The sequence below is a fragment of the Euleptes europaea genome, chromosome 13 (genome assembly GCF_029931775.1).
Source record: "Euleptes europaea isolate rEulEur1 chromosome 13, rEulEur1.hap1, whole genome shotgun sequence".
Classification (NCBI taxonomy): domain Eukaryota; kingdom Metazoa; phylum Chordata; class Lepidosauria; order Squamata; family Sphaerodactylidae; genus Euleptes; species Euleptes europaea.
In genome coordinates this window covers 17,580,719-17,608,559 of record NC_079324.1, presented here as the reverse complement: position 1 = coordinate 17,608,559, position 27,841 = coordinate 17,580,719, and the positions used below count along the sequence as shown (strand labels likewise).

Below are 27,841 nucleotides of genomic sequence, written 5' to 3'. Positions count from 1 at the left end.
AGGACAGACCTCAATTTTTGACCAATTCTTGAATACAATTTCCCAGCACAATTTAAAAATGTAATGACCAAGTGACTGACTACCATCTAGCTCCTCAAAAACTGCATATGGTAGACTTGCCTTAGCGAACATTTTTGAAGAACTCCAGTCTCCAGTTTTCATCAAGGAGACAACTGGCATTATTGATAAAGGGCTAAGGTAACTGCCTTAGTATTTTCTGTAGCTTAACAATGTATATAATACTTTAACCAGAAGACATTCAAGGTCTCTTTCTGCAGCTTTTTCAGACATTCATTCACCTCTCTGTATAGTGTTCTTTTAGATTTTGATGAGCAACAATCATGGGGCTTTGAGACCCCCTGTCAACCCTAATACTTTTTAAGACTTTTTAATACAAAGAATGTAAAGTTATGATTTAATATCAAGCTTTGAAACCAGGAGAAACAGTTCATGAGAGTTTTCTTCCCCAATTAGCATATCACAGTTTCTAAACCACTTCCTTCCATAGATCGTATGTTACATTAGGGCCTCTTTGTGGTGCCTCATTATATGCTGATTTTTCTCTGACGGCCTACGGAATCCCTTTTTGCAGTATTCACACCTGTGTGGATAGTCTTTTGTGTGTATTGATATGACGTGCCGTTTGAAGCCCGATGCGTCTGTAGTGCTATACTCACAATACTGGCATTGATAGACTTTCCTTCCACTGTGGGTCTTCATGTGCTTCTTCAGTTCGATTTGTTGCCTAAATCCTCTCTTGCATCGTTTGCATTTAAAAGGCAGGTCCTTGGTATGAACAGAGAGGATATGCCCACTAAGTACAAAAGGATCTGAAGTCTTAAAGTCACAGTGCCTACACTGATGTATCTTTTTACCTTTATGAGATTCACTGTGCTTTTTGAGCTCTGACGGACGGTGGAAGCCTTTTTCACATACCTCGCACTTGTGAGGGAAGTCCTTTGTGTGAACGGAGATTATGTGCCGTTTCAGGTCGCTCGAGTTGGTGCTCTTATGATCACAATGCGAGCACTGATGAATCTTATGCCCCTGAAACAACTCTGCGTGTTGCAGGAGTTCTTTCTCGTCTGAGAACGCCTGCGGACACTGTTCACATTTAAAGGGCAGGTCAGTGCCGTGCTTAGTTTTGATGTGTGTCTTCAGATTGGACTGATCAGCGCAACGGAAGACACAATGCTGGCACTGGTAAGGCTTCTCCCCGGTGTGGGTTCTCATATGCTTTTTGAGTTCCGAAGGGTGGCGGAATCCTTTCCCGCACTCAACGCAAACATGAGGGAAGTTCTTGCTGTGAACGGCAAGCAGATGTCTGTTGAGGAGCCCCTGCTCTGCACTCTCGTAGTCACAATATTTGCACTTGTGCACTTTGGGCTCCTTGTCCCGTAAGATCAATTTATTCGAATTCAGCGGGCTTGCTTCTCTGTACCGCCGGGTGTACTCCGTGAATTCGTGGGTCTTGTCGACTTTGTTGATAAGCTTATGACTCTCCAGATGATTATGGAAGCTTACTTTTTTGTTAGTTGTAAAATCACAGTCCGTGCACTGGTACTTCTTCTTGATCATATGATCTGGGTGGTTTTTCATATGCCTTTTCAAGAATCCCCTGGATTTAAATTTTTTCCCACATATGTGACAAGGGTAGACTGTTAAAGGCTGTCCATCAGGACCTATTATAACAGCTGTTTTCAAATAAACAGAAAAGAGCATGAAGCAAAAAAGTAAAATAATGCTTTTTATATCAGTTAAACACTACACAAGGTCATTTTAAACACAGCAAGTATATCATTTGATAGCTGAAACAACTAAGACAAGTATGCTACATATTCGATGAGTTTCAGTTCTTTTGCCTACTGGCAGTTTTAATTTATTTATTTTAAATTAAATTAATTTATTTCAAATTATGTATTTCTATTGTTTTATTGTTGTTCACATTGTAAGTCACCTTGAGTTCCTGTAAGTTAGAAAGGAGGCTGATAAACATCTTAAATAAATAAACAAACTAACATATCACTGTACTGAACTCTTGTGGTCATGTAACATTCTATGCTACAATCCTCTCTCTGGTTACCACTTTGCCAATACATAACTGAAACTCACCTTGGCTGCTCACCCTAAACTATTCAGAAAAGCCCTAGTTCATTAAGCAGCTCTAGTACTTTATCAAGGGACAGAAAAGGGCAGGACTTCTGGCAGCCAGAACATGATTTGTTTTGTGGTGAAAGTCAGACCAAAGTTGAAACTATACTGTCAGGCCCTTAGCCTGACACTACAGCTCCCAGGCTCCTGGCCCAAGCAGGCCAGGATTTAGCTCTGAGTCAGGGCCCTGGCCATGTGCTCCTGGTTCCCATGCTTGTGTACAGTATCTGTGTGGTATGCCTATCCTGTTTACAACATTCGCCCCAGCTGCATATGTGTTGTGTCTATACCTATCCTGAGAAAGCTTATCATGTATTCTAGTTGCTCATCCATCTCCAAAGTCTGAACTGTATTTTAACCCTGTACCCTTGCCTTGCTCCTTCATTAGCAGCCTTCTATGCCCGAAGGCAGCCACCTTCTGACTTTGTCCAATTTTGCTCCTAATAAAGTCTAAACTGCTTCAGAGCCTTGCCTGATGAGTTTTGCTTGCAGGAGGCTAAGGACAAACACCTGAGTCTGACATATACAACCTTTGAGCCTTAGCAAATTTGTAATTGAACATGGTCAAAAAGAACAGCAAATATTTGTTAACAGGTTTGATGCTAGTTAATTACCTACATTTACCTTTGTTAACGAAACAGTAAGCCACAGTACGACTACCATCAAACTTCCATTACAGCACTTCAGTTTTGGGAGGGGGAAGAGATTTGCAGCAGGAGAGAAACAATCTTCTAGGCTGCTACATGCAGACAGTTTGCTGTGTACAGTAGGGCTGTGCACCATTCCCCCCCACAATATTTTTCGGGTTCGGATTTAATAGCCCTGTAAATGTTTGAAAAAGCTGAATGGCAATATCAGCTTTTCCTGGATATTTGAAAATTTCCGTGTTTATTAAACCTGAAAAATACACGGCGCAGAGCTGCCTTCAGTTCTGCATTGCTAGCTCCAAAGACCACGTGGACTTTGGTGCCAGCAGCGGATCCAGCCAGCTGGTAAGTGAGGGGAGGGGGATTGTTAAAAAATGGTGGTATGGCCAAAGTGGCCCTGAATAATGCCAAAATAAATTGGCATTATTTGAGAATCTGCTTTTCAGCACTAATTGCCACCATTTTTTTCCGGTTTAACCCCCCCCCCCTCAATACTAATAAAGTTTTTGGGTGCAGCTTTAGTCAAATGCACACTCCTAGTGTACAAACAGTTGCCGTGGGGAGAAATAGAAAATGTCGGTCATGAAGTGGCTATTCCGACTTAGGCTATTCAAACTGCCTTCTGACCATTTTCACCCAGACATTCCTCTTGCTGTGTTTGATACTGTGCTAAAAGGAAGTCATGACACACCTTTCTGATTTACATTGCAATCCTTATCAGAGATATACCCTTTGAAATCAATTTGATTTCAATAGGCTTAGAAGGGTGTAACTCTGCTTAGGATTGCATTACTAATGAAGTTAATAAATTAAGAGGGAACTGGAGTTTGTGGCAGTGTCGGTAGTTCAAGAATGTAGAAAAAGCTACATTTCTCAGTTTCAGCTTATAATACTGAAAGTTACTTGTTCTAAAAACTAACCAAGAAAATAATTTACCTGTTTGCCACTGCCTTGCATCCCCTCGCCGCCTCTTCCTGGCCTTCTGCTTAAGCAGCCTGTTTGTAGTAATGCTATCACAAATTTGCAGGAATTGGGTTGCATTGCCATTTTTGTTTTCTAATCTTGCCTCCAAGTTGGTTCCTGAGTTGAAAGATCAGACATTCATCAAAAAGATGCCAGTGATTTCCTCGTAAGAACTTATTCAGAAAACCAAAGCCAATCATAGAAGCAGCCACCTGTTTTGACTGTGTTTGCAGTGAAACTAGTAAATGAACCTCAGGTTCACAGCAAGATGCTGGAAACACCAGAAATAACTGCACAAGTTTTGTTTAGCAAAAAAAAAGTGGAAAGCCGTGCTAAGTAGCATCATTTTATACATACACACAAACACATAAAACAAATTTATTTCAGTTTTACCATTAATGTTTGTTTCTACATCAACGCTGCAATCCTATGTAAACTGATTGGGACTTGCCCCTTAGTAAACATGTGTAAGATTGCACATTAAAATTCTTATAATGGGGATTGACTGGGTTCGTGATTTGGGGCAGAGGAGGAAGCCACCAAGAACTGGCCCGCCAGATGCCCTGCTCCACACCTCTCTTCCTAGCCTCAGCCCACTAAACTTCCTCAGTCAGCCTCCCCGCCTGGACTGAGGTTCAGGCTGCTACTTATGTCAATTGGTGGTATTTAAATGCCAGAGGGAAGAATTGTGGAGAAATTGCTCTCAGTTATGCCACAGCAGTGGAACCAACAGCTGCAGCTGTAGATAGCCCTAACACTCCTTCCCTTCAAATGTTTTTATCTGCCTTTGTAATACTAGTCTACCAATCCATACTAAATTGTTTGTGGAGCATGTGTAGCTAAAAGCTCCTTTGCAAAGCTAGAGATATGAATAATTCTTAATCTTCCCACCTGGTGTTTGACAGTCTTCATACCTCCTGGGAAGTCTTCTATCATCTCCTAGAGAAAACAGTAGTTTAGCGAATTAATTCACCATCGCAACTGCATGATCAAGATGGTCTAGAAATTTTCCAACAGAGAAAACGATTGAGCTGATAAATAGGTTTCACTGCCAAGCCTTCTGTTTAAAGCACTCTCTGAGGGGTGCCCAACCAATGAAACGAAACAGTCACCCATAAACTTTCACTTTACATACAGACTTTGGATGCAGGTACTTGCAAAACAAGATACAAATATGCTGGGCCTCCAAGCATTCGTCCTTGTTTTTCATGCCATGAAGGAATCTTCACTGTTCTTGCTCAAGCAAGCAAATGAGCAGCATGGTAATGTGAAGCTTGTACAAAAAGCCACTTGTCACAGAAGCAGAAATGTCACACTACTTGGCAACTAAAGCGTCACTCTTCCAATGACAGATGCACCTTTCTGGGGCCTTCAATACAACCTCTGGTCACTTTTTAAGAAGGAATCCAGAGGAACACATATGGCTACCAGATCAGCTGTTGCTTGGAAAACCCTCTTTCTTCCCTTCCCTGCAGCCTTTGAGAGTGGTCAAATGGAATTTGTAGCCTGACCGAAACCATAATATTGTCTCAGTGCGCCATCTAGTGGGAAAACCAGCACAACTTCAGAGGCTTATGAGGAGCAAATGAAGAACCACAGAAGTGTAGGTAGGTTAGTTTACCTTCTGCAATTACATCTTTGTGTGCTTGAAAATGTGTCTATCAGGCATTGCTACGCAAGAGCAAGGAGTTCCTTTACTAGTGTGTACTGTACTAGTGTGTACTGTAAAGTACTCCTGTACTGTAGGAGGGAAGGCAGCATGGTACAGCCCGATCTTGTCAGATCTCGGAAGCTAAGCAGGGTCAGCCCTGGTTAGTATTTGGATGGGAGACCACCAAGGAATACCAGGGTTGCTATGCAGAGGAAGGCACTGGCAAACCACCTCTGTTAGACTCTTGCCATGAAAACCCCATAAGAGGTTGCCATAAGTCGGCTGCGACTTGACGGCACTTTACACACACAGTACTGTACTACAAGACATAATTTTGAAAGTATTATTTCAATTCCAACTTGAGCTGGAGAGTGAGAGCCTTCCGGAGAGCCCTTAAAGTGAAGTCATGCCCAGTGGCACAATATTCTTTACATCAGCAAAATATTTAAAATCCTCTTCAGATAGTCGAGTGAATGCCCTGAGCCCTACAGAAGCATAGTGAATTAAGTGAAAGGGAGGGAGGAACTCTCACGAAGAGAGAATCTAGCATCCTACCATAAGCAGCAGCCCATGCAACAGGAACAAAAGTTTTATTCACACCAGAGTCTTCAAGCTGTGCATCAGGGAGTGACGTTGCTTCCTCTTCGCCAACAATAACCTCCATGTAAACTTCATCTGCTATTTCAGCACAATCTAGATTTAGTTGGGAGAAGGGGCTTAATTAATGACATTAACTGTCCATTTTTCAATCCAGCACCTGCTACCAATTAAACTAGCGTTAAAGCAAAATGCCAGTTTCATACCATTTCCTCACTACTAACACTTTCTGTTGGGTTGTCACAGGTTTCTTGTGGTACTAGAAACAAAGGGCCAGTCTACACACCCCACAATCAAATAATACCACACCATTCTATCACCATCATCACCCAGACAGTGATTTAGAGGGTTCAAGTTATTTCATATACATGATCTCAAGAATCCTTACAATTCTGTATGATAGATCAGAATGACTGTCCCCAAATGGAAGATGGGGGAAGATTCAGAGAACAGTGGCTCCCCAAAGGTTACTGAGTGAGTTCACAGATGAGGTAAGGTTTGAAACAACAACACTCACCCTAAATACATCTCATCTGTTAGGGCTTAGACTATCAAATTAAATGTTACTATTTTTTAAAAAACAACAACAACGAACATCTGTGAAAGCGGAAAAGCTACTCGGCATGTTTGGTCATGCATTTTTGCTTTTTCATCAAGATGCACATTGGCAATCTTAATACATTTTGAACAGTGAATAAAATAACAAGATTTTGTCCAGTGCAGAAGTAAAGCAAACTGATAACAAGTAACGATTGCTATTTTTTGATCTATGAATTAAGAAATATACAATTAATTTATGAAGGGCTTATTTGCATATGACATGTTTTATTTACACATGCATATAGTGAATCCACTAATATTAAATATGGTAACACTGATAATCTCAGACACATCTTGTGATGGTCTGAAAATTGTCCAGCACTGCTATAAGCCTCTGCCATCTACTACCAGCCAGCTGATGGGTGTGGTGGTAGTCTGGATTTAGAGCAGAACACACACTGGACATGCTTTCCTTCCAGCCCCCTCCCAATAACTGGCTGGGGGTGGAGCTGGGAGGAGACTTAGATCAGAAACCACTTCCTGTGTGCTTTCTACTCCAAGACGCCCTGCTACTGCTGACTAGCTGATTTAGGGGGAAGCACCTCTGGCACCCTCTCTGTTCCAAGCCCAGCTGGCAAGTGATGGAGAAGGCTTATCACAGCAGTGACCAGAGGGGCCAGCAAGGTAGGGGAGAATGGGAAATCCCTTCCCTAGGAGTCCTCTCGGGTCCCCCATTTATTTTCACACATTCAAAAAATGCCTCCGGGATTGCCATGAAAATCAAAACAGCTACAAAACATCTGGCATTCAACTGTGACATAAATGCTAAGGCACAATGCACACAATATATAAGATGTGCAAGTATACGCATAGAGGACTGCTTCACCTGAAGCAACTAGGCAACTGGCTATGTGTGCACTGGATCAAAAGGCTGTGATGTGACATAACCACTTCCGCTTGGCAGAGCCACTGCACAGCTGCCTGGATTCCAGCCTGTTTGTGGACTGCAGCACAAAGTCTTCTTTGCATTCAAAGTAGTGTCTCCTAACTGTGACTTAAGAAACCGTAGGCAATTGGAGGGGGGTGTTGATTGTTAGGATTTCTTTCCTCTTTTGAAGCTTAACTGGATCATAAGTTAAGAGCAGAGGATTAAAATCCATTCAAGGTTACTGTTCACATAATTATGAGCCAGAGAAATGGGAAGATTATTTTCTCAACAGGAAGAAAAAAATCTGTTTCTCTTACTAATGTCTTCATCCTCCTGGGAGGAATCTTTAACAGCCATATAGACCATCTTTTCTCGCTGTACTCTGCCAACGCCTCCTTGCTCTATGACTCCAGCTACAGAATGCCCATTGTGAAAGTCACTCTCTGTTACAATCTCTGTTCCACCTTGAAGAGAAGGAATAACTGTCATGGGACAACATTTTAACAGAAAAGATCCTTAAATTAGTAAAATGTTTCCATTTCTCTTCTGCGTCTCGGATGAAATATGAGGTCAACGACTAACGGAGCACTGCTCAAGTATAATTAGGGGAGGTAGCACAGTGGGGCAGCATTTAAGTTTGTATGTAGCATGGCAATCTCATAGGCTAGGCATATGACAGGCAGGAACAAACTTACAGTAGAATCTTGTGCAGAGTTACTCCGGTCTGAACCCACTGAAATAAATGGGCTTAGACTGGAATAACACCGCATAAGGTTGCACTGTCAAGTGTTTCTATAGGGCTTGGGAAGAAGGGGAGGTCCTGAAACCGTGGCAGGAGGAGGGGTGGTGGCCACTTGGAATGGATGGGCCCCAGTTTTTGTTCATAGTAATCCCTTTGCTTTACATTAATTTGTGAAAGACAATTTAAGAGACCTGCAGGTAAGTTAAGAGGCTATTACCCAGAAGCATTGATAAGCAGTGTGAACAGGTAGAGTTAGTTAAAAACCTACAAACTGAATGATCAGAAGCTGAGATACATACCTATTTCCACATCATCTTCAGCTTCAGCTTTAAATATGTAAACTTTAATAACTTCAGAACCAAAACCATCATCTTTAGAAGCATTGTCATGGGAGACTTCAGTGCTGATTTTTAATGGTGTGTTTCCAATATGGTCTAGTTTTTCCCCAACGTCATCCACTATGAAAATAAAAAGAATTATAGAATTGGGGGATATTTAGAAGCCATTATTGAGAACCAATACTATCCCTTATTTATGCAAAAACCAATGTTACATCTGTTGTAAAAATTGACATGCAAAGCAACCACCTCAATTCAAGTTTGTTTTGTTAAGATTCCACAAATTATATGACTTAAAATTCTATTTTCACCCAAAAAAGTCAGCAAGTGCCCTGTAGAAACATGTTTATTACAATGTGGACACAGTAACTAAATAAAGCCATAATATTTTGTCTCTATATTGCCATCTTCTATTTCCCCCTCAAAATATATAGGATTAAAGATGCACCTTATCAGTTTTAAATACAGATATTAACCCTGTCTGTATTCATTCTCACAACACTGGCAACATATCTGATAAAGCTCAGTATTTAACCACCGTGATATGGCTTTCCAGAATATAGCATTCCAAAGATGAACGGATGACAGAACTATAACCATATTAAAAAGATAGCAAGTTACCTTGTAAGGGCAGTACACAGATGTAATACCTCCAATTTCTTAAGAGATTGGAGCAGGCTGAGGGATTGCACGTACCATCCTCACAGCCCTTTTCTGCTGTGCACAAATTCCACCTCCCTCCTCTCCAACCATGGTTAAGGTGAACAGGAAAAACAGGACACAAATATTAATATAGACAGCCTTCCCTTGAAAATAAAAGCTAGATGTGATGCCAAGGGGGAAAGGGGGGCTGTTCTAGGGAAGAGAGGAAAGGGCTCAGTTATGCCCTGTCTGAATTCTCTCCTGTGTACATAGATGAGTACACAAAGGAAGGGGTGAATTGGGCCACCCGTGAAGTAAGGTTTTCTAAAAAATATAAAGTCTCATCATGGATCAGTACAATAAAAACTTTCTTCTGGAACAGCCACCTTGTCTTTGAAATACAATGCCCTTATTTTTCAGTAAAAAATATAGGTACATGGGATCTGCATAATGCTTAATTGCATCTGTCACAGAGAGATGCAAAAGACAGCAGCAACTCTATGGATAATGCTAACAGTAAAAAGCAATGTACAGAATGCTTAGGGTTGGCAAACCTAAATACCACACTATTCAAACTCAGTAAAGCAAACCATATGAGACGCAAGAGGATGTGCCTTACAAGAGATGCTGTCAAGACAAAGAGGTTACTCATGCATTACAGATGACGTTTTGGATGACCAAAAAATGTAGGAAAGGAAACAACTGGCCTTTTCCTTCTTTTTAGCTGAAATACAATTATCACTCTGTTGGGTGCATAATAACCAGTTCTGCATGCTCACACAAAATCAAAGAAAACAAGAATAACAGAATGGTAAACTTACTACACAAGACCAAGTCTAGCAGAACCTTAAATATGCTAATGATGTGAAATACACAGGATAAATGCCAAATGGAAATAACAAAATTTCACTAACAGTGCTATCCTAAGCAGAGTTGCAGTCTTTTAAGCCCACTGACTTCAATGGACTCAGAAGGGTGTATAACTCAGTTCAGAATAATACTGTTACTCTTATATAATTTAGGCACACTGCTTTTACATTCAGTAATTTGAAAGTAAAAAGGTAAATGTCATACAAACTTTGATTTGCGTCAAGCTGTGCATTTCTCATGTATCAGATTATAAGAAACAGAAATGGTAATAGAAATGTGTTTTGGTAACAGGCAAGTGTTTTTACTTGTTCAAAAAAAAAGTCTCTTACTGCTGCACCCAGTGTAACTGTCAGTGCACAAATATTGTATAAGAAGGATTCTATGTATTTCCGGTTTGGTAATAGGGGTGTGTACAAAATGATAGTTTGGCAAGTGCTTCCTTCCCTAGAGGCAGAAAGAGAGGGGAGACAGAGGAAGGGCCTCCAGCTGGTCTGTGGTGCATCGGCCTTTTATTTACAGTGGGAAGACTTGGCCTCCAAACTTTTGAAGCCATGTCTACCCCCCGCAGTGAAAACAATGGACCTTTAAAGTTTAAAAGGCCAATGTGCTGAAGACCAGCCGGGGAACACTCTAAATAGGTGGCAGACCTGTGGATGCCAGATCTACTGCCAATTATTTTAAATAAAACGAAGACCAGAGGTCAGGTCTGCCACCCAGTGACAATAAAGGCCTGTACACATTCACACGCTCTCCTTTCTTCCTTGCAACGCCTGCCACCTGCAAGGGAGAGGGAAACCCACAACTGGTTTAAAGGGCCATTATTTAGACTAGCCCTCCAGCTGGTATGCGACACACTGGCCCTTTAAACTCTAAAGGGACATTATTTTCAATGTGGAGAGACCTGGCCTGGGGTTTTCCCCATTGAAAATAATGGCCCTTTAAAGTTTAAAGGGCCAGTTTGCCAGGTGTGAACAGGTAAAGGCTTCCTGACACAATTTCAAATATTTCCAATATTAACTAGAAGAAAAATATTGGAATCAGGAAATGCTGGGAAAGCCTTTCATGGTATCAGATACTGCTGATCCGACCTGATACAGGAAATATTGGACATTGTATTGGGTTGGCAATATCCAATTGCACACCCCTAGTTGGTGATAAGAACAGATATGTTGCAGTCACTTATAACAACATTCTAGATAGATTCTTGCTTCATTATCCTATTTCAGCATGCTTGTTTACCATGAAAGCAACTGCAGTGAAAAAGGATAAAATGAAAAATATTTATGGCAAAAATAGAATAGTACCTTTAAAAAAAAGCATTTGTAACAGAACAGACATATAAAACACATGAGGAATATCTTACCGGTACCTCTTAAAATAGATTTCCCCCCAAACATATCTGTTAAAAAACGCAAGTCCCTTGCTTGCAAGGCAACAGTATCCCAGTGGTAAAGCAGTAATTTGTTTTCTTGAAATCATGACCCTTAACCCAGGATTCAGAACAAAATTCACAAGTGTATAAACACAAATGTACTGGAATGGATCCATTTTAACTGGCTAACAGTAATCAACAAGTTATGGGACCATGATTAATTAAGGAGAGGGGGAAAATGACTGCCCTCCCCTAAATCTCTCACTCAAAAATAGTACAAGCTGTAATGGGCCACAGCAGGCCAATTTCCCCACCCCCATTTTCTTCTTCTTTGACTTTCACTCAAATGCCCTCAACATTCCATGTTTCCCAGAGAGCACTGAGAACTCTCAGTCTTCATGAAGCTATATGGGGGGTTGAGTGTCTTCCCCCCACCCCGTGCCAATTCACAAAGCTATTATTTTTCTGTGCACAAATACAGAAGGCCCTACCTTGTTTGTGGGATTGTCTTACTCATGGGCACTCAACCATGAACTTCACTATTACGGGAAGCAAGTTAGGGGCTCGCAAAGTATTGCAGGGGTTGGTACAACTAAACATCTACCCCCCATATACAACCCAAATCTTTCTCCAGGATTCTGTTTGTCCTCAACTGCTTGAGCAGGTTAGTTTCTCTCATTTCCTGTTGAATCCCCACCCCTTTTAATAGACTCGACTCTCAACATTTCTGTACCTTGTGGGACATGATGAGTCCTCATCAGGATTCCTTTGGTAAATTAACAAAATTATGTTTTTCTGCATCCTTGAGGAATCTCCTGCATATGCAGAAGCTGCTACTTATAAGAATCATAGAATCATTGAGTTGGAAGGGGCCATATAGGCCAACCCTTTGCTCAATGAAGGATCAGCCTAGAGCATCCTGACAAGTCTTTCTCCAGCCACTGCTTGTTCAATTGTAACCTAATTTTTGCTACTTTTGTGATTGGCACAGCCACCCACTTTTCTATTAAATAATGTTAAATCTAGAAAGCTTATTTAGAATGAAAGTAGAACAGAGTGATGGAATTCTACAATGTAATGGATTAATGAACAGGCAGTGCAAGGATATTCTAATGAAATACATTGTTTTTAACATCAAGAATGAAGTTTAGTATCCAGCCCATGCTGGTAGTAATTAAAGATCAAACTCTTAAGGCCCAATTTAAATGGCTGAGGCTGTGGTTAAAAAGCTCTTTCATGTGCAGGCTATTTCCACAGTACACAGTAGAGCTCAAATGTTTCTTACACATGTGCTTGTTTAAACACATGGAATATTTACATTTACTTAGACTAACAGATGGAAGAGGTTTAACTTCTCCTGAAATTGCCTGCCTTGGAAACAGCTTTTCAACAGCAATCACAGGAAGTAACATTCTAGTCCCCCCCAAAGTCTGTCCAGGAAAGGTGAAAACACTATTCATGGAGTAATCTGTACTACATGGTATTTATTGCACAGCTAAATATCTTGGTTTTTTTTATTAATTCTAATAATTTTGTATCTAACCTTTATGGTGAGAAAACATGTTTGAAAAAGTGCTGGCAAAAAGGCAACAGTACTGAAAATATGGAGGCAACTCAAATTCAACTCTATCTCAACTTCTTCAAAAATGTGTTAGGACAATGGTGGTGGAAAGTACCATCAAGTCACAGCTGATTTTTGGCAACTCCGTAGCGTTTTCAAGGCAAGAGATGTTCAGTGGTGGTTTGCCATTGCCTGCCTCTGCACCACGCCCCTGGTATTCCTTGGAGGTCTCCCATCCACATAATTGCCAGGGTCAAGGCTGAGAGTGTGTGACTGGCAGAGTGGGGATTCGAACCTGGGTTTCCCAGATCCTAGTCCAACAGTTTAACCACTATACCACGCTGGCTCTTGTTAGGACAATAGGAGGTATTTTCTTTACTTTAATTGTACTGTTCATACAGTCAATTTGGCTCTGAACGGTGTCACACTAAGACAGGAGACTAAAAGAAAAAAGATAAACATATGTACGTGTGAGTGTATAAACATTATAGGAGGTATTTAAAGACCAACTAAAAGGTAAAGGTCTCCTGTGCAAGCATCAGGTCATTCCTGACCCATGGGGTGACATCATATCCCGACGTTTACTAGGCAGACTTTGTTTACGGGGTGGTTTGCCAGTGCCTTCCCCAGTCATCTTCCCTTTACCCCCAGCAAGATGGGTACTCATTTTACCGACCTCGGAAGGATGGAAGGCTGAGTCAACCTTGAGCCGGCTACCTGAAACTGACTTCCGTCGGGATCGAACTACTCCTATATAAATCTGCCCAACAGTCTGGAATTCCCTTTTGGCAGCTGATTGCCTGGTGCCAAGCCTGCTGAGTTTTATGGAGCAGGTGAAACATTTTATTTTCCAAGGTTTTTACACAATGTTGATAGCTCTGTATTATCTGCCCTGGTTTTTTTTTTTTAAATCTGCTCTTATATTGATTTGAATCGATCAGCTATTTATTACTTTCCTGGTTTTTGCTGTCACTTTTCACTGTTTGATATATGTTGCTGAATTATGTTACTGATTTTTTTTCTTTTTTACTATTCTCTTCTAATTGTTTTTTACATATTTACATTTTCAGGACCTATGTGCACTTCTGGCTTGGAGTGCAGTATATACACAGCAGTGCTGTTTAAGGCAGTCTCTGGAGGCGGCTCAATATTATCTGTGAATACTTCTCAGGGAATTCTTTCTTTCCCCCTGTTCTTAGACTGAGGTCTTGAACAATAAAATCATAAAACTTAAATAAGACCCATCTCTAAGAACACCTCCCTTCATCTCTTATCTGCAGCCTCCAAAAAACAAGCAACAAAATATGTACACTGAGGGTCAGAGTCCTCTAAGAGTTTCTCGAGAAAACGTGGACCATTTGTTAAAACATGGTATAATCCATTTTAGCCTAAGTTGGTATATGTAAGGACAATGCAAAAAAATATGTACTAAGGAGTCCACTGACTGAAGAAGGTTCTCAGGGAACTGGTAACTGTAGGCTGTTTTGGTTGTTGTGATTTTATAGTTCTAATTTTAATGACTGTGTGCTTTGCTTATTTTTAGTGCATTTTTATGCCACTTTGAAACCTCTTGGATGGGGGAAAAGATGGGACATAAATAAATGAAATAAATTGTTTAAATACAAGTGCAGTATAGCTATCAACTGTAACTTGGCATCTAGTAAGTCTATTATTTATACCAACAACTAAAATATGATCATTTCCTGCAGACTTCTAAATTAACCAATTTTGGCCTCCAAGAAAGCACCCCTGGACCGAACACTCTTCCATAAACGGTCAGTGCATGAAAGCTCGCAGATGCACAAGCAGGGCAGCATAGATAAGAATTAAAAAAAGAAATTGCAGTTTCATTAATCCCACACATCTCACCATTTTCTTCATTATAACACTAAAAGCTTTAGGAGTATTTCTGGGGCTAAGCCCATGAAAGAAGGAATAAATTGAACCAATCCCTGGAAATACCAGCTATCAATTTTATATTGAGCCATTCACAACACAAGTAATGGTGGAAGAATTGTTTATAAGAAACAGAAAGAATTCTGACCACCTCAAACTTACCTTTTTTTGCTGTTTCCAGGTGTGTGATGTTCAGATTCACTGTGGATTGCCAGCTCCCAATTCATGTGATGTCTCAGCATGCACTATGCTGGTGATATCACACCCACCATAGAAGCCCATGAGATACATGCCATGGTTTAACAGCTGTGCAAAATGTTTGAAAATTTGATTTTTCTAGTTTATATCTCATAGGGAACAGTAGGAGGCATGTTTAAATTTAGCAAACGATGCAATGCTCTATTACAGGGGTGGACAACTTTTGGCCAACAAGCCAGATGTGCCCCAGACACCCATTTTATGGCCCAGTGTCAGTTCTGAATTACATGCAGCCTGCAACTTACATGCTCATGGCCCACATGGTAACTCCATGTATTGCTAAGCAGCAAACGCCATCACCCTGCTATGCTACCATAACAGCGCCACTATGGGGAGTGTGAAAGTAGGTGGAGCCCTATTAGAATGGCAGCAAACTTGCCTGTTGACTAGGGGAAATGGCTCAGCACCAAGAAAAAGTTGCCCACCCCTGCTATGCTGTAATATATTTTTTAAAAGGAGGTGGTGGTGGAATATTACCTTACCCCTAAAGGACAGCTCCAGTGTGGTTCTGTAGTGGGTATAGGATCACCAGCATTGTGCATGCAGTGCCATCATATGGATCAAGAGCTAGCAATCCACTGTGGATGTCTGAACATCGCAAACCTGAAAAACAAAAAAGGATGTTTTATGTTACTAGTGTAATTTTTTTTCCTTACACTCGCTACCTTAGCTGCACTTTATGTATTTTCCCAAATTATCTTTAGGTACTACTTGTAAAAGCAAGATAAATGTCTTTGAATTTCACCTTTTGCAAAAAAATTTTTAAGGAAATTTACTCCAAGTGAAGAGAGTTCTAGAGAGCTCAAAAATCAGCCATGTACTATGCACCATGCTACTATGGTGGAAGGTTTTGTAAGATTTTTCCAGAGCATATGCACCATTAAGGATGCCAGAATGATATAGCTTTACTGAGAACCTTTTTGTTTAATCATGAAAATAAAATCTCCATAACTAACTACGATATATGTTAAACATAACATAGAATAAATGGAGAAAAATGGAGACTTACTCATAATTCATTAACAATAAATGACACCCTTTAGCTCTTGCTCACTAATTTGCACCAGGTTGCAAGTTGTCATGCAACACATGGTAATATGTTATAGCACCATAAAATAACAAAAAAAAAAATAGTAGGACCATCTGTGCTTCAGTTCCAAAGGAACACAATCGCCATTTAATAGTTAGAAAATTATTTCTGCAAAATACAACGGAATCTTACTTGAAAGATTGTGCCTATACAGGGTTGACTAATTCACTGGGAAAGACTATCCCGTTTTGACATAATTATTATTCTTATTGCTGATGGCTAGGAACAATTAAAAATCTATACTGATCTACAGAGATGTCATTTAAATATTAATCTTCTATTGTACAGTAAATATTGCTTTTACACTCAGTGGACCAACATGTCTGCTTGGATCGTCTGAACATGAAAACTGCCTCTTGCCAATTATCAGTAAGCGTCTTGCTAACTAGCCACGAAATTCATAGTACACTCAAAGAAGTCCATTTCTAAATTGCAACACTTTCAAAATCCAAAACTAATTTTACATTTCAAACATTATCAGTAACAGTGGGACAATCCCACAGATTTTGGAAAAAAACAGGAAGTTAAAAATGGTTAATCTTGGTATGGCCATTTTAAGTATAACATAAATGTTAATAAAGACAACTTGTGATAAAGCAAAGGTATCACCAGCCTATACTATAAGTAGGGTTGCTAGCTCTGGGTTGGGAAATACCTGCAAATTTTGGAGGTGCAGCCTAAGGAGGGCGGGGTTTAAAGAGGGGAGGGACTTCAATGACACCGAGTCCAATTGCCAAAGTGGCCATTTTTCCCAGGGGAACTGATCTCTGTCTCCTGGAGATCAGCTGTAATAGTGGGAGATCTCCAGCCCCTACCTGGAGGTTGGCAACCCCAATTATAAGGCAACTACTTGCTGCTTGTATCTTTAGTTGTCTACAAATCACTTCATTTTAAAGAAAAAAAATACATGGGTTGTATGTGGCTATGTATTTTATGATATGTGAACACAATACAAAGTAGTCAGAGATTACTTAGCAGAAGGTGAAGAGAGCAATGTCACAAAGGTATTCTTGGAATATTTGAAAATGATAATTTCCCACCTATTTTCTTTCTCTTTTTTAAAGTTTAATTTTCCATCTATGTTCAATGGTGGTCTAACAGTCAAGAAATATGATGCACACCTCTGGCACACATTACCCCTCCACCTTTACCCTCAGATTCACACATCCTTCCTCCTCCCTTAATTTTTCCTAATTCCCCTGGCTCACAAGGGGTGGAGAAGGCTGAGTTAAATGTTAACTATAGGTAATTTTAAACCCAGAATCCAATTCTAACCACAGTTTCAAACTCTGAAGCTAACTACGTTTATAATTCAACTCAATGCTGACATGAGGTAATGAAGAGAAGGGAGCGTGCAGTAGAAGTATGAGAAGGAAGGAGCACGTATGAGCTTTAGGGTGCGCCTAATCTTGGAGCCATAGTTAAGAGATCAAGAAATGTTATATCTGAGCCAAGACTGAACCATTTTCCTATTCATCTAAGCATGGTCAGCCTCATCATCCTCTTTTATAATTCACAAATACACTATCGATCCTGTGATCTCTGAATCTTTCCCAATTTGTCAGTATCATTTCTCGAACAGCATTACTCAAACATGATAGAATGAATAAAGAATTATCTATGCTGAGTGCTCCCGTACTATATTACTTTCCAAATCTTAGGCTTTTGTGCTACAGCACCACACTACTGGAACCTGCTATCAGCTAGAACCTCTACATCCCAGTTATCGATTGTAATGGTTGTATCTCATCTCTGACTCTTGCATTCAGTTCCTCCTTTCTGTATTTTTTAATGAATTTCAGACCACCACTCCAGTTTATTAACACATTCTTCTAAGTATGGCCTACACAATAGGAACATACCATTAAAATTAACAACCAAATTATATCCAGTTGTCTCTCTTCATTGTATCACACCAGCTTGAATACCCTTAATCTAAAATAGACTTTTATTTCACTTACAAGATATCATTAAGTAGTCCTCAGATGTACTCTTGCCATCATCATCATCTTCAGTCTTTATAGTAACTGTAGAGCCAGGAACAGTGCCAGCTGCTTGAATCACAGTTTCCGTATCTGAATTCGTGACAAGAACCTCCTCCGAAACTATTGTGGGGGAGTCAGCCCCCGACACAGAATCCTGTACCACGTGTTCCAAATGTCCATCAGGACCCGTAACAAGATCAGCCACAAAAACCTGATCAGGAACTCTAACAGTTTCTGTTATTAGATCTGAAGTCAAAACATGATCACTGGTATCAAGAGCTTCTTCGATAGCAACATCAGCTTCCAAAACAGATTCAGGAACTATCACACCTTCCGTAACAACATCAGTTTCAGTGATGATATCAGGTCCTTGAACAACTTCAGCTGCTAAGCCATGATCAAGAGTTATTCCATCATCTGTGACAACGTCAGAAACTAGTACAGCTTCAGGGACTGACACAACAATATGGTCTCCATCAATATGAGCAGTACCAGCCATTCCAGTCACTATGAAACAATTGAGAATGACAAAAAAGAATAGTTATATTGTTGTAGCAAAAAATATATACATTTCAGTATTTTAACTAGTAGTTGATAAAAACACTCTCTTGCCTTTCAATGTATTTTATTTCAAAAAGTTAACACAATTGGTCAACTCAACATGCTGGCCCAACCCTGGAATAAAAAACAGACATAAGAGTGCAGTGTAATGCAGTCAGGTTTGGAGGTTTGAAACAGGATGGATAGCAGCAGCTCATGTGAGGCATAGCCCTTCTGATGGGGAGCAGAGTGTTTGGGCGACAAATATTTTAATAGCCTTACTTCTGCACAGCACTTAAATAATTCAGTAGGCTGCTTGATAATTATGCACTGCTTGTCAAATTGCCATGTGTGCTATAACCACAATACCAGTATTCTTGCTTTAGCATATCATTATGGGTGCTCGCACACATGACAAATAATTAACTTTCAATCCGCTTTCAATGCACGTTGCAGCTGGATTTTACTGTGTGAAATGGCAAAATCCACTTGCAAACGATTGAAAGTGCGTTATTCAGTATGTGTGAAAGTGCCCTATGCGTTTACAGCTGCAATTTTATGCATTTACATGGGAGAAAATCCTAACTGAACTCTGTAGGACTTGCTTTGATGTTACCCATCTTGGGTCCCAGTTATCTGGGAGGAAGAAAAGTTTAGAAATGTTTTCAATAAATACATTGCTTCTGAAGAAACATGTTTAGGATCATGCTGCACAGAATACACTGTAGTTAATTAAAAATACTAGAGTATTCTTATGCCACCCAATATGTTACACAGTAGCTTAATTAAGCTTAGATAATAGAACAGAGTAGCAATTTATGAAAGACTTTTCTTGGTGACGTTTTGGGAAAGTGTGCCACAATTCAACTTAAAGGGTGTGTGCCACTGTAATGTGTATGCATATACGCCTTCATGCTGGAGTGAAGGTTACCAACAGGCCTGGAGAAAAATGTCCTGTTTGTTTAACAGAGGCTTAATGTGCGAAAATCGGCAACTGAAGCTTTTCATGGCAGGGTGGTAAATAGCATCCCATTAAGCCTCTATGAAAGGGATGGGACATTTTTTCTCTAGCCAGTTGGCCACCCTAGCTGGGGTGTGGTTCTGCCTTTAGTGTACTGTCAGGAACATGGCAGCATCGCGGCACAGAAAAGACTTGCAGAATGCCAGCATGACACTATGTATAGTCTGGTCCCTAAGAACATGCTTCTGTCCAGGAATGTCATGTGCACTTTCTGGCATCCATGATTAACTCTGGCAACTAATTAACAAATGTGTGAGTTAAAAACGAATATAAATATGTTTTACCAAAATCTTGCATAATCATGGTATGAGGCATTTTGGACTCCTGTGTCTGTAGCCCAAGACTTCCACCACCTGGATCCATAATCAGGTACACTCATTCACAAACTGTAAAAAGAAAATTATGCAGTTAAGTATTACAAACACAAACTATATACAATACTTTTGCACTATGTATACTTCAATGCAAACATATTTAGGTATGTGGTGTTGTTTATACAAGGACTCTATAGGTGGTACAGGATACAACAATCTGCCTCCTAACTGGGTTGGTCCATCATTAAGAAAATAATATTGTACCTTTCGGGCACAGTTCAAGGTGATGGTATCAACGTATACAGTCTTGAAAGGCTTAGCCCTACAGTCCTCAAAGATGTCTTTGCCCTCCTCCCACATAATGACATCACAATAACCATGATTGAAGCACCTCACATGATTCACAGATATGGTTCTTGCCTGTTCCACAACAATGGATCTTTCCTTTTTGAAATCTAGTCAAACCCAAGAACTTGGGGAGCACCCCAAGACCTTTTTCCCCACTTAATTTTGGTGGCCTGGATGAAGGGTTGATGTAAGGACAAAGAATCTTTAGATGAAGCAGATTCACAGTAATCAATACACTAGGCCTGAAATGGACATGTAAAAATCCTAATGGGGAATAAGGTTAAACCAGTGTCAAATCAGTCCCAAATCAGCTTTCAAAAGCAAAGGAGCAACATAAATAATGCTACCAATCCTACTGGTAAATGGGATTATAATTTACCAAAGGTGTTTAAATTAATGCTATTGCTATCTCTTCTGCAAAAAACAACAACAACGAAATATCAGCAGAGCAACTGAGTGATAAGTAGTACACTCAGGTGCTATTTTAATGAAGTTATTAGAAAATACAACATGTAACTAAAATGTTCCAATTATGATATTGTCGAAGGCTTTCACGGTCAGAGTTCATTGGTTCTTGTAGGTTATCCGGGCTGTGTAACCGTGGTCTTGGAATTTTCTTTCCTGACGTTTCGCCAGCAACTGTGGCAGGCATCTTCAGAGTAGTAACACTGAAGGACAGTGTCTCTCAGTGTCAAGGGTGTAGGAAGAGTAATATATAGTCAGAAAGGGGTTGGGTTTGAGCTGAGTATTGTCCTGCAAAAGTATTGTCCTGTAAGTATCAAGATAATGTGCTAATGAGGGTATGGTATGTTAATATGGAACCATTGTATCCTGAAGTGATCTGTTAATGTGTGTAATCCAAAGCTAATCTGTATGGCTATTGTTGAATGCTGTCTTTGTCTGGAGGTTTTTCAGGGCAGGAAGCCAAGCCTTATTCATTCTTAAACTCTCCTCTTTTCTGTTAAAGTTGTGGTGATGTTTATGAATTTCAATGGCTTCTCTGTGCAATCTGACAAAATAGTTGGTAGAATTGTCCAGTCTTTCAGTGTCTTGGAATAAGACCCTGTGTCCTGTTTGTGTCAGTCCATGTTCAGCCACTGCTGATTTCTCAGGTTGGCCAAGTCTGCAGTATCTTTCATGTTCTTTTATCCTTGTTTGTATGGGACCACAAAACGCAGCATACAAACAAGGATAAAAGAACATGAAAGATACTGCAGACTTGGCCAACCTGAGAAATCAGCAGTGGCTGAACATGGACTGACACAAACAGGACACAGGGTCTTATTCCAAGACACTGAAAGACTGGACAATTCTACCAACTATTTTGTCAGATTGCACAGAGAAGCCATTAAAATTCATAAACATCACCACAACTTTAACAGAAAAGAGGAGAGTTTAAGAATGAATAAGGCTTGGCTTCCTGCCCTGAAAAACCTCCAGACAAAGACAGCATTCAACAATAGCCATACAGATTAGCTTTGGATTACACACATTAACAGATCACTTCAGGATACAATGCTTCCATATTAACATACCATACCCTCATTAGCACATTATCTTGATACTTACAGGACAATACTTTTGCAGGACAATACTCAGCTCAAACCCAACCCCTTTCTGACTATATATTACTCTTCCTACACCCTTGACACTGAGAGACACTGTCCTTCAGTGTTACTACTCTGAAGATGCCTGCCACAGTTGCTGGCGAAACGTCAGGAAAGAAAATTCCAAGACCACGGTTACACAGCCCGGATAACCTACAAGAACCAATGTTCCAATTATGACTCGATAAAACAATTATATAGAAAAATATAGAAAGTGGTAAGGAAGTAGAAATATTTCATACTTTAGGTTGGTTGACATTAAAATTATTAATGTGTACGTGCTGCAATTGCACTTTTTGAGAGTTGGGTATTTTCTCAGGAAGTGGCAAATTTAAAAACCATACACTAGAATGATGGTGGAGCAACAAGTCTGTAAGAGTTCTGAGACAAGGTAACTGTGGAGTGTAGATATCTGATCACAACAAACCCTCTGTTGTTCATAGGAAATGCTTCCAACTTCTTTTATGATGTTTACCTAAAAACTGTGATTCACATCATTCAGAAAATCCACTATAAAACACAACAGAGTACTACTTTGATCCAGTACTCTTGGAACAGATTCATATTCTATTTTGATAGGAGTTTTTTTTGTTGATACAGAAGAGTCAAAGCATTAGAGTCTGAAAATGTTTTCTTTCAGAAAAGTATCTGGTACTTTTAAAACAATAGCAAAGAGACACATTCCTATAGCGCTTTGCACTGAACAAGTATTTTTAACTCCCTCTTCTCAATTTCAGACTCTTCTATCAGAAAATGTTGGATTCTTTACAAAACTGCCCAGAATCTACATTTAATTTTCATAAAAGCCTTAAACTGAACCCATTGAAGAAGGAAGTCCTGTGGCTGGGCCAGGGAGATTTGTATGGGGGATTCCATCTTCCCACTTTGGACGGGGTTCAGCTGGAACCAGTGACCTCAGTCAAGAGGTCTTGATCTTGGATGCCTCCTTATCCTAAGTCACACAAACTGCCAGGACGGCATTTTTTCATCTACGCCAGGCCTTGGCAGTTAGCCCCCTGCATATCTCCGACCTACCTAGCCACAGTGATCCATGAGACGGTCACCTCTAGACTAGACTACTGTAACTTGCTCTACACAGGGCTATCCTTGAGACTGATCCAGAAACTGCAACTGATCCAGAATGCTGTGCGTGAGTCTTAACAGGGACCCCTTGGACAGAACATATCCAACCTATGCTCCACCAGCTGCACTGACTCCAAACTGAATTCCAGATCATGTTCAAGGTTTTGGTATTAACCTTCAAGGCCCTCAACAGTCTGGGACCACTGTATCTGTGGGACTGCCTCTCCATATATACTCCCCAGACAGCCTGACGATCAGCTGGGCATAATCAATTGGCGATCCCTGGCCTTAAGAACATCCGGCTGTCCTTGTCCAGGGCCAGTCCTTTCTTGGCCCTGGCTCCAGCCTGGTGGAACTCTTTGTCTAATGAGACCCGCACCCTGTGGGATTTGGCCCAATTCTGCAGGGTATGTAAGATGGAGATGTTCCGCCAGGTCTATGGTTGAGGGCAGCAACGGGTACCATTAGAAGCTGGCCTCCCTCCCTTCCCCTCCCCCCTTTTCCCTTCCCCATTTTCCTATTCCCATCTCCTGTCCTTTTTCCTGACCATCTCCTATCTCCTGAAGTAGGACATCCAAAAGATGGTTGATTGACAGCCACCAGAAGAACATAACTCCTCGATAGGAATGGATAAGATGCCACTAGATATATGATTATTCTCAGAGCTATTTTAATCTAATGCTTTAAACTGTTGTGTATATTATTTATCACTGCTTTTATGTTTGTTTATGTATACTGATGTTAGCTGCCCTGAGCCCAGCTTTGATGGTGGAGGGTGGAATATAAGTAAATTTTATTATTATATTTTTATTATAGCATATAATAGTATAATAAACAGGCCTTCTTTTGTTCTATCCTCTTATAAGAATAAAGTACCTTTGCAAAGAAATGAGCAGCTTACAAACTATGGCACAAAGCCAGGCTTGTAACTGACCTGATATGTAAACCACCTGCAATAAATAAAAATTGCCTCCAGATGACCAGGCAAATCTCCAGTACCAAAGGGACAGAGGTGTGTTCAGTTATAGGGGCCTTTAGTACTTCACACAGGTATGAATTAACTGTATATGTTTCATCTCAAGACTGATATCATCTGTGCTGGAACTGGTCACTAGAAGCCTCTGCACAGGGACAGTGCTTAAATGAGACAACTTCGCTTTGGCTGTCCTCCAATCCCCTTGCAATAATCATTCAACAAAGGTGGAAGGTACAGCAAGAACCTAAGCAATGTAGAGCCTGGCTCTGACAGGATCTAGTCAGCAGGAGGCAACCCAGTTTACGATATGTTAATCTGTTCTTGCCAACATATCCAAACCCAAAAAATTCTGGGGTAGCATACCCGAAGTTGTTCATGATGGAAAAAATGGATCCCTTTCAGTGGAAAAAGTTAGCGTATCTACCTTTTTAAAAAATGGTGCATAAGTGACTAAGAACTGAGAACCTGGCTGTTAAGATGAAGATAGCAGCATGGGTGTGGCATAGCCATAACAAAGCCAAGGACCTAAGCCAAGTGATATGATCTTACATAGATGGTACTTGTTTATGGGAAAATGGAATACAATGAGAACACCAGTCATACTGTATCCTGGGAAAGAAATGGGAAGGGGGTAAAATAGTTAAAAGTGTTGAAAAACGGTCACTGTGCCTCTATCCCCACTCGAGAATGGGTGGCTCCCCTAAACCAAGAGAGAGAAAAAGCAATGTAGCAGAGAACAGGCTCTTCCATCTCTCTTCCTCCAAGGTTCACCTGGAATACGGCTTTGGACCTGTTTTCAAGTAGGTAACTATGAGAAGTGCTCTTGAAATTTGCAGTAATTTGGAGGGCTTAACTTTTAGATGGGCTGGGGAATGAATCAGAAGGGCAGATTTCAGTGGCAGAACTGAATTTTATTATTAGGTAACCACCTGCAGTTAGCCTTTATGAATTCACTCTTCTGAGTTGCTTAGCCTGGGATATATTTTGTCTTTTTTCCTTCCACTGTTCATGTATTCGTTCTGAGCCTTCATGATTCCATTTTATTCTGTTGGTGTGAGACTGGTTATTTTAAACTACTGCGTTTATGTTCCTTACTGGTACAGCATAGCCCACTGAGACAAAATATTTACAGGATGCATACTCAAGATCATCTAACAAACATCTTCCAAAAGATAACAACTCAAGTAGAGTAAAGGGGATGGATGCGGCATCAGGGCTAGTATCAAACTTTTATTTATACTTTATCCGCTCCACTTAATATTTCCCCCTATTCTTTCAATAATTAATATTTCCCCCTATTCTTTCAATAATTAATTTGTATTTATGAATGTACAACCAGAACCAACGGATGATAGTTATTCCATAATAATTAATGCAGATTGCAAGGATTCTATGAAGTAAGGCTGTGCGAGAAGACCAGAATCTACCTTGCCCTAGCAGGCAGGGCAGTTCTTCGATGTAATGCCACAAACTAGTATCCATGTAACTCTTCATAGGGTCAGGTAGCACATAAAACCAGTAAGGACACAGAGACATTTAAATCTTGCTCACCCATTAACTCTCTCTGTGCAAGTCACATGCTTCCAACTTCAGTTTCTCATCAACAAAACAGGTGTATTAGTGCTCTCCTTCACAAAGGTTCCAGGGTTGTCAAATGGAAGGCAAGTTTGACTGATACTATGAGATTTCTCCCATAGTCAGTCTTGTTGGCCTTGAGAAAATCATAATTTCTGACTCTCAGTGTCCCATCTGAAAAGCAGGAATAACAGTGGTCTAACTCAAGGGGTTGTTTGAGAAAGCACCAAGAATAAAGAATTATAAAAATGCAACTCTGCATGAAAATGACATATACTGGTTAGTGAAAGAATCTAATACATACTACAGATGCCATAACAAATAAAATAAACAGTAGCACTGAAAACATTATGGTAAGTAATGGGTGGGAAAACTAGGTTCAATGCAGTGCAATGTACTTGGGCAAATCACTCTCTCTTAACTTTACCAAATAAAGAGGGTTCAGTGCAGGCTTGGCATCAGAGGTCAACAAAGTCAGGCATTTGCTGGAGCCACACAACAGCAAAGGGGCACACCATGAGATCAAAGACACCAGTACCTTATTTTAAATCTTTTTGTTTTATTTTTGCAGTGTGCAAGCAGTCCTGCAGCACCCACACTAGTGGAGGGATTTGTTCCCAGGCTGGTTAAGGTGATGACTCAAGCCCACAAAGATGGATTAGCTTGACTATTGTGAAATGCTCTATGTGGGGCTACCCTTGAAGACTAACTGGAAAATACAAAAGGTGGCAGCCTGTGTGTTATTAGGGATGGGCAGCATAGATCATGTAACACCTATGCTGTGATTCTTTCATTGGTTGTCTATTGGTTTCAGAGTCCAATCCAAGGTGTCGGTGCTTACCTTTAAACCCTTGCATGACCTGCAGCCCCAAATACCTGAAGAACTGCCTCTCCTGGTATAAACCCATGCAATAGCTTCACTCAGCATAGCAATGTTTTTTAACCATTCCTACCCTGATCCTTCACAGGCTTTATTGTGGCTGCTCCAGTGGAATGAACTTTTGGAGAAAATCAGAAGCTCTACATCTCTCTCACGGTTTCAGAAAGCATGTAAAATAGAATTCTTTCAGAGAGCCTTTGGTTCCCCAAGCTGCCCAGAGAGCCCAGCTTGAGAACTAAGCTGGGCTGGCCACAGTTAATATTTGGATGGGAGACCACCAAGGAAGACAGGGGTCGCCTAGAGTCAGTTGCAGCCAAACACCACATTCTTCTTAAACCCTCAAGATGACTGTTTTGTGGATGCCATTAATTTGAAATCTTTCTCTCCGATGGCTGTTTTAGTTTGTTGTTTTTGGAATTATGATTTTTGTACTGTTTTTGCTGTCCTTACTTACCGCAGGTCCCAATTATCTGGGGAAAAGACCCGCTTATACGTTTTTCAAATAAATAAGTAAAATAGCTGGACTGCTTAGCCTCAGAATTGGAAAGCTGTGCCAAATTTAGTAAGCCTGAAAATATAAACTTCTTCATTGTGAGGAAAGGGCAGGAGAATACACTGCAAAGAAGTCAGGCACAGAACATTGAGGGAGACCAGTAGCTGCTGCCTAGGAACTCAATGTCATCCATCTTGCTGGGGCCTCCTACCTCGCCTTTACCATTTATGACCCCTTCAGATGGCCCCAGGAAGAAATTAAGGCAGTGGTAGAATAACTCACTGCAGTGAAGACTGACCAGGAACAGAAACAAAGGGCATCTTTTACAGTGATCAAAAGGTCTTTTATTGTTAGAAGGGTTGATGCCCAATTCGGAGAGCGGCACAATGGCATTGAGATAGGAAGCTCTGCTGTGAATTCATGTTTTAGTTGTTTTATCTCAAATTGGTCACTGAATTTTAACTTATTAGCCACTACAGTACCGAGAGTGCTGGGGGGGGGGGGGAGCTGCTATTATTTTCCACGAGCTACAAGCGTAATTTTGACAAGACTACAAAAGCGTTATTGCTGACAAAAGTGTTATTGGAACAACAACACAGCCTGTCTGAGGATCTTCCTTTGCTCCCTTCGTGCCTGTGTGCGCCCACTTACCCACCTGGCTACCACAATGCACTGACCGGTAAACCGGGATAAAAGCATTGTGCGTGCAGTAATGGATGAAATGCCTGTAAGTTTCCTGCTCTTGTATTAAAGGGAATGTTTGGGGGGCGATG

The 27,841-nt window shown here is 40.5% G+C and overlaps 1 protein-coding gene across 4 annotated transcripts; it reads right to left on the bottom strand.

Annotated features, from left to right (window-relative positions):
• Nucleotides 1-25,782, bottom strand: ZNF711 (zinc finger protein 711). Of its 4 annotated transcripts, none has more exons than XM_056859245.1 (9): nt 25,672-25,782; nt 20,077-20,178; nt 18,208-18,738; nt 8,519-8,677; nt 7,795-7,941; nt 6,013-6,105; nt 4,653-4,700; nt 3,735-3,878; nt 1-1,694 (listed from the first exon to the last, which is right to left on the bottom strand). In XM_056859245.1, the coding sequence occupies exons 2-9, from the start codon at nt 20,153-20,155 to the stop codon at nt 517-519; spliced, it is 2,379 nt and encodes a 792-aa protein (XP_056715223.1). In that variant the 5' UTR covers nt 20,156-20,178; nt 25,672-25,782; the 3' UTR covers nt 1-516. The 4 variants fall into 4 exon arrangements, with proteins under 4 accessions (XP_056715223.1, XP_056715222.1, XP_056715224.1 ...); XM_056859244.1 differs by having other exon boundaries at nt 5,968-6,105; nt 25,672-25,781; XM_056859246.1 differs by lacking the exon at nt 3,735-3,878 and having other exon boundaries at nt 5,968-6,105.
• Between the last annotated feature and the right edge of the window lie 2,059 nt (nt 25,783-27,841).